This window comes from Oryza brachyantha, chromosome 5 (genome assembly GCF_000231095.2).
Source record: "Oryza brachyantha chromosome 5, ObraRS2, whole genome shotgun sequence".
NCBI classification, from domain to species: domain Eukaryota; kingdom Viridiplantae; phylum Streptophyta; class Magnoliopsida; order Poales; family Poaceae; genus Oryza; species Oryza brachyantha.
In genome coordinates, this window is record NC_023167.2 from 15,369,127 (window position 1) to 15,376,359 (window position 7,233).

General features: G+C 47.1%; 2 protein-coding genes across 2 annotated transcripts; one reads left to right on the forward strand and one right to left on the reverse strand.

Moving 5' to 3' along the window:
* LOC102719961 lies at positions 1–516 on the forward strand. The gene has a single exon (XM_040524378.1). It carries the CDS (start codon positions 1–3, stop codon positions 514–516), a length of 516 nt encoding a protein of 171 aa, XP_040380312.1.
* Positions 517–4,747: 4,231 nt separating this feature from the next.
* LOC102720241 (WRKY transcription factor WRKY24-like) lies at positions 4,748–7,233 on the reverse strand. Its single transcript, XM_040524124.1, has 4 exons — positions 7,018–7,233; positions 6,672–6,887; positions 5,449–6,248; positions 4,748–5,352 (listed from the first exon to the last, which is right to left on the reverse strand). The coding sequence occupies exons 1-4, from the start codon at positions 7,231–7,233 to the stop codon at positions 4,833–4,835; spliced, it is 1,752 nt and encodes a 583-aa protein (XP_040380058.1). The 3' UTR covers positions 4,748–4,832.

Sequence of the window (7,233 nt, forward strand, 5' to 3'; positions counted from 1 at the left end):
ATGGGGAACAGCCTGCGCTGCTGCCTGGCCTGCATGCTCCCCTGCGGCGCGCTCGACGTCGTCCGCGTCGTGCACCTCAGTGGCCACGTCGACGAGTTCACCTGCCCGCTCACCGCGGGCGACGTCCTCGCCGCGCACCCCAACCACGCGCTCACCGCGCCCTGGTCCGGTGGCGGCGCGGGCGGCGCGTCGAGGAAGATCGTCATCGTGTCCCCCGACTCCGAGCTCAAGCGCGGCCGCATCTACTTCCTCATCCCCTCGGCGTGCTCCGCGCCGGCCGCCGAGAAGATGAGGAGCCGGCGGAAGAGCCGCGCGTCGCCCGCCAAGAAGAAGCAGCGACATGGCAAGGTCGGCTGCTCCGCCGCCGCGGCGAGCACCGCGGAGCAGGATAACTACCTGATGGAGCTGCTGTCCGAGAAGCGGGGGACGAGCCACCGCCGGCGGCGCAGCGGCGCCCGCGCCGGCGTGTGGCGGCCGCAGCTGGAGAGCATAGCGGAGGAGCCCTCGTCGGACTAGTGCACCGCCACCTCGACACATTTTTTTTCTTCTTCTCTCCTTCTCTTCGTTTCTTCTCCTTTTCGATCTTCTGCTGTGCATATGACGATCAATTTTTGGGTGCCTCTCGCGAGCTCGACTTCGATCCCCTGATGAAGTGTAAAAATCTTCAGGGTTCGAACGCTCTGTGTGTCTCGGGTGTGGAGGGAAAATTTGAAGCGAGAAAAAGATCGCAAGATCCAAGCTGTACAAACATAATTTTAGATGGAGTTCGTTGGTTTGTTTTTCTGCAAATTGCTGCTGTACAATTGGACATTGTTCTGCTTCCGACGGGAAAGTCATTTTAGCACACGACGGATAATATGAAAAAAATATCAGATATATTCAAACATACTATTTAAAATTTAATTTTTACAAGCTGTAACAAACATAATAACATATAATTCTGAATAGTAGCTCTAGTTTTTTTTTTATAATGGGCAGAAATTGAATTTGTATGAAATGATATATATCATATTAATCTATTTTATTATTTTTAATAAGTATTTAGACTAAGATTTTTATATAACCATTTGGACAATAGAAAAAAAATGGATGTACACCCTTCTATATGTTAAGAAACAGCTCCCTGCTTCTGAGTTCTGACTGCTTGTTTGAGGGCCGTCGAGCTGTGAATCCGAGCGATGAATTCAACCTAATTCAAACCCTTCACCATGCAAGCTGGAGTAATCACGAGGGTTCATTGTTCAGTAACAGTATAACTAAAATTTCATTACTGATCCAGGTAAACAGTACAGTTGGCGTCGCACTGGCATGCATAATCCAAAGAAGATTCTGCTCTGAGACGGTGTACGGTTCACTGCACCAGCCTAATTTGCCGGTCAAGTCATAGATACCACCGCTGCTACTACTACTGTAGCTGGAGGATGCAGTGCTGCAGGCGCGCGACGTGTCGACGACGGCAGCGCCGGATCCGAAATCGGCGACCACCTTGTCTCGCGGCTGCCCGACCGGTTTTGTGCCCGGCCAGTTGTCAAGAATCGTAGCACGTGAACTACTCCCTTCGTTTCACGATATAAGATTTTATAGACTTACCCGTCTAAATTAATATAGATGCTAAATAATTTAGACATGTATATAAATTATATACATTTATTAATTAATAAATTTAAACAAAACTATAAAATCTTATAATATAAAATAGAGATAATCTACGGTAGTACTACCGTCAAAGTCTTGCTCAACAATGGACTGATCTTAATAATTTTGATAATATTACTTTCTTATTTAAAGCTTTTGCTATAAAACCATTCATAACATACTTTAAAAATAAATCTTTTACCATGTCACTAGGTGGCACAATAAGTTACTTCCTCCTAAATTATTATTATTATTATTATTAAATATTTTATCTTTTGATTTTAGAAAATAACTCGAACTTCTAGATTTGAACCATTTAGACACTTTTATGAAGTGGGTATGATACTATTTTTCTTCCACACCAATCTAGGCAATGTGTGAGAACGGTATGGTGAGTTAATATTGTTTGGATAGGCCAGACAGAGTGAAATTATCAAAAGATTTAGATATACAAGTAAAAAATTAGATTAGTTTAGCTTTAAACTTAAAGTAAAAAAAAATCGTTCCTCCACCCTCAAAAATGACTCCGCTTGTGGCCCTTGAACTTCATCCCTAAAAGGTTTATCCCATTGATAACATGTTTATATTTCTTTCCTACCACTTCAAAAATACTATTAATAAACACTCTAGTTTTCTACTCTTATCACCTGTAATTTATTAAACGTGTAGACTAAAATAGTGCCTTTCTAAGGGAGTATCATTAATCGTGTAGCACATTTGTTAATGGCAGGGCAACCTTAATTATGGCATAGCGTCATGGCTTTTAACCCATATACCAGCACTTGGCATACCACAGTGGTCTTGAGAATTCGTGCTTCCATGCTCGCAAGTACTGTGTTTTGCACAATTCTAAGAGCATCTCTAAGAAATATCCAAAAATTAGCCCCCAATATATTTGGATTGGGATCATCCTGAAAGGTATTGGGGCAAAAAATCTTTCTATTCTCCAAGAGTTCATGTAAACTGGATCCCAAAATTTTGGTTGGTGGTCATGTTGGAAAAATGAGATCAGTTTTAGATGTGGCTGGGCCGTTGTATGCATATGCAGACCAAGTAGATCAGCGTTAAAGCCGTAGCTCGTTGCCAGCAGCGCTATTCGATGCTTGACCCTACCCCCGCAAGTAGACTTGCTGCTGCCAGAACGTGGTTCAAGAGCAAATGATTTTTGATGTAACTTGAATTTAGGCCTTGTTTAGTTTGCAAAATTTTTTTGCAAAAACAACACATCAAAACTTTAAACACACATTTGAAGTATTAAACGTAGTCTAATTATAAAATAAATTTCAGATTCCGTCTAGAAACCACGAGACGAATCTTTTGAGCCTAATTAATCCGTCATTAGCACATGTTGGTTACTGTAGCATTTATGACTAATCATAGACTAATTAGGCTTAAAAGATTCGTCTCAACATTTCTTCCGTAACTGTGCAATTAGTTTTTTGGTTTATCTATGTTTAATGCTTTATTTAGTTGTCCAAAGATTCGATGTGATGTTTTTGGAAAAAAAAATTTTGAAACCAAACAACGCCTTAGTGGACTATTAAGTATCCATAGATTGTTGCATACAAATGTGTGCAAATTCTACATGCATATATTAAACTATATAATACTATATCACTGTGTTTTCAACGCTGTTATTTAATTCCAATTCTAAAGTACATGTGTCTAAATTCAGAGGCAATGAAACATTTTAATTTAAGATCCTAAACATGGTTTTCATCATTATGCAAAATTCCATATATCAAAAATATTGTCTAACCAAATATGATGCTTTACTATATTTTTTCTTGGGTTCACACAAAATTGCACTGGCAGGAAAAATTATTACGAGATTGTGGATTGGAAATGCAGGCACTCTCCCAAAATTTGAGTCAGGACGGCACTTGAATTGGGTATGCCTAAAAGTTGGAAGGGATTTTGGAAATCTGTTGGAGCTATTTTTTTGATTACATTCCCAAAGGTTTCCTTTAGGGACTGGTATTAGGAAGTTGTTGAAGATGCTCTAAAGCATAAACAAAGGGTGGATTCCAACAACGTGCCCCTTTAAGCTTTACAATCTGAGCAAATTAGTATGGTTAAGGAGCATGAAATCACTACCGAGGGTTGTGGGGACAAAAGGTTCATACCTAAAAATAAGTTTTTGGAAGACTTACCTCTAAAGATTAAAAATTCAATGTATTTACCATTGCCAAACCCTTATCCACTTATGCACTCGTCTATTCACCTTAGCCATGAAGTTACATGCATTCTATCTCTAATATATTGTTTTCTTTCTTTTTCCTTAATAGCTCACTTCCTACATCCTTCTCTGATATTCACATCATGTACCTACTTACGACTTCCTTGCTCCCGTGACCTTTCGTTGTCATTCTCAATCTAAATCTCATCTTCAACGACTTGACCATCTCTATCTGCCTATAGGATTACATCTCTAGGGAAACATCTATATTTGTTTAGGAACACATGATTTGATATAATTTAGCATTTCCTTATTGTTGGCTCCTATTCATGTGCAAACCCCTTTTTCCTTACCCTATTTTCCCTCTTGCCTTCATCCCTCACCTACTCTTTGGAGCTTGAAGTATGCGATTCGACATGGGTTAGTAAGATCAGGCCAAATCCTATTAAGCCATATGCACCAATCAGTTTAATCATGTTATTTAGAATTAGAACCTGACGTTTTTGAATCTGATACTATATTGAGTTGTATGTGACAGCTAGTAATTCACCCAAGACTTAACTAGCTAATGAGGAAGAACAAGCGGTTTACATTCATATTTGAAATTCAACAAATATCAGTCAATTCAAACATACTAAGGTAGTAGAACAAAATGTTAAACCCAACACGACGCTGACATATTAATAGAATATCCATCTCCTGTTTACATTTGATTACAACAAATTTTCTTCATTTGCAAAAACAAACCAGTTAAGCCGCTAAAAAAAACACTGATCTTAAAATGTCTTATTCTTCCTACCCCTTGTGCAATGCGTTACAACGAAGGCCACCCTGCTTTTCTGCACACATCTGCATGCCTGCCCGGGCCTCCGCAACAAATGAACAAAGTCACAAACCTGACCGGAGCTAAGCTAATTAACTCACTCCTCATACACATGTACACTATGTTCATGGGCATTTCTTGCCATGCATGTCGACCAAATTCATGGCGTGTGATTCATCCTCCAGCCGGCCAGCATCAGAACAGCAGCGGCTGCTCGAAGAACGACATGCCGTCGTCTCTCGGCTCGTCCTTGGCGGCTCTCGAAGCGTAGTACATCGCGTCGCTCGGCTGCGTCTGCTGCTGCTGGTGGTGGTGGTGGCTCGTGTAGGAGTAAGAGGCCCCCATCACGTCGTCGAACCCGGACAGGGCGAAGCAGCCGCCTCCGTTCGCGGGCTGCGCCGCCGCCGTCGTCGGCGCGCCGAGGAACGCGCCCTGCGCGGCGCCGTATGCGCCGCCTGGAAGGACGGGATAGCCGCCGGGGGCGCTGCCCTGCAGCTGGTAGCTCGAGTGCGCCGCCGTGGGCATATGCAGGACGCTCGCCTGCGGCGGCGGGGTGGCGCGGTAGAGCGCGGCGGCGGCGGCGCTCCCGCGCGCCGCGGGCACGTCGTGGTTGTGCTTGCCCTCGTAGGTGGTGATCACCGCGCGCAGGTCGTTGGACGCGCGCTCCACGTGCTTCCGCACCGGGCACCCGGCCGTCGTGCACTTGTAGTAGCTCCTGCCGAGAGGCACAGGCTGCATGTCAGCTCACATCCATGTACGTGCGTTTCGAACACCTAGGTGACAGATCAATATATTTACGTACTCAACGTACCGTGGGTTTGGGTTGCCCTTGACCACCTTCTGCCCGTACTTGCGCCACCGGTAGCCGTCGTCGAGGATGTCGATGTCGCTCATCGTCTGCACGACCACCCTCGGCTCACGCACCGTCCGGTTGCCGGCGACCAGCGAGACGCCCTCGCCGTCACTGTCTTTCCTCCATCGCTTGGAATCAGGCTCGTCGTCGTCGAGATCCTCCCCGGCGGCGGCGGCGTTAGCACCGACCTGCAGCGATGAGCTGACGCCGTTCACCTCGTCGTCCCCGAACGAGGCCGACGAGTTCTCCGGGGTCGCCACGGGCGTGCCGGAGAGCGCGTCAGCGGAGTGCGCGTCGCTGGCGCCGCCGCCATGCAGCGCGTACGACGGCGCGCCGCCAGAGCCCCGGCCGCGGCCGTTCTGCTGCGGCTTTGGGTGGCTGTGCGCGCCCTTGTAGACGATCTCGGTGACCTGGCCGTCCGGCGACTGCTCCACCTTCTTCTTGGTGGGGCAGCCGGGGAAGGTGCACTTGTAGTAGCTGCGCGGGTTCTCGCTCCCCTTCATGTTCTTCTGCCCGTACTTGCGCCAGTTGTAGCCGTCGTCCGACGACCGCCGGCCCTGCTGACGGAAGCCGGCAGCCGGCGGCGCCACCTGGGTGTACCCGCCGTTCCCGAGCAAGTCACTTGCCGCGGCCGTGACCCCCAACGAGGCCCCCTCGAATGGTGGCGTGGTGAAGTCCTCCGGCTTCGTGGCCGCGTCCATGCTCGATTCTTGGTAGCTCCATGGCTGCTGCTGCTCGCCGTTGTACGACTCCCCTTGCTACAAAATCGTAAACACAGTAATTAGAACACCTTTGCATTGACTAACTAGATCAGGCTTCATTAGAACTGTATGTAGCAAAAGCATTGACCATGAGCTTAGGTTTTTCATGGAGAACTTCATAGTGAAGGTTGCTTTTGCAATTATACCTTTGTCATTAAAAACATGTTAACTACGATATCTGGTCCGAGATAATCTATTTCAGCATATATTTATATGATTTGGCATAAAAGATTCGTGAATTAGTCAAAAGGCAACCACCCAACAATCCGCAAGAAATAGTAAATATATGGACGTCGTCGATCTGGATAAGCTTATCATACTATTTTGACAAATTATTCACTGCCAAGTACCAAGCCAGGCTGCTGGCCCACATGTCAGTCCTCCTTCGTAAATATTCTTTATTAGAAGTGCTCATCTTACCAATGGAGCCATTAGCATGGAGGTCTGCATGAAGGAGGTCGACGTCGTCGCCGGCGCCGTGGACGCCGTCGGCTGGAACGTGAAGTCCGAGTACTGCCGCTGCTCGTCCTTGACGCCTCCTTGCACCTGGTTCTCCGGCGCAGTCGTCGTCGGCGTCGTCATCCAGCTGAATGGCTCCGAGGGGAATGGCCCCGTCGTCGTCGGCGACGGGAATAACTGAAACAGACACGACATAGCTCTAAAATTAGCCACACAATCAAAGTGCACACGCCACTTGACATGCCTTTGCAAAAGATGTCAAAAGGCAATGAAGATGCTTAGCTACGGCGGCCGTGCCCGTGCTTACACTGGGAGTGAAGAGAATCGGCGATTCGAGGAAGCCTGAGGACACGCCGAAGTAGGACGACGGCGAGGTCGCCGCCGGCGCGAGGGAAGACGGCGTCGTCATGGCGGCCTTAAACGAGCCGCTACCCAGAAGGCTGGAGAACGACGGCCTGCTCGCCAGGGAGAGCGCGACGGGCCTCGAGTTCACCAGCTGGAGGCTCCCGGGCGCGGCGGTCAT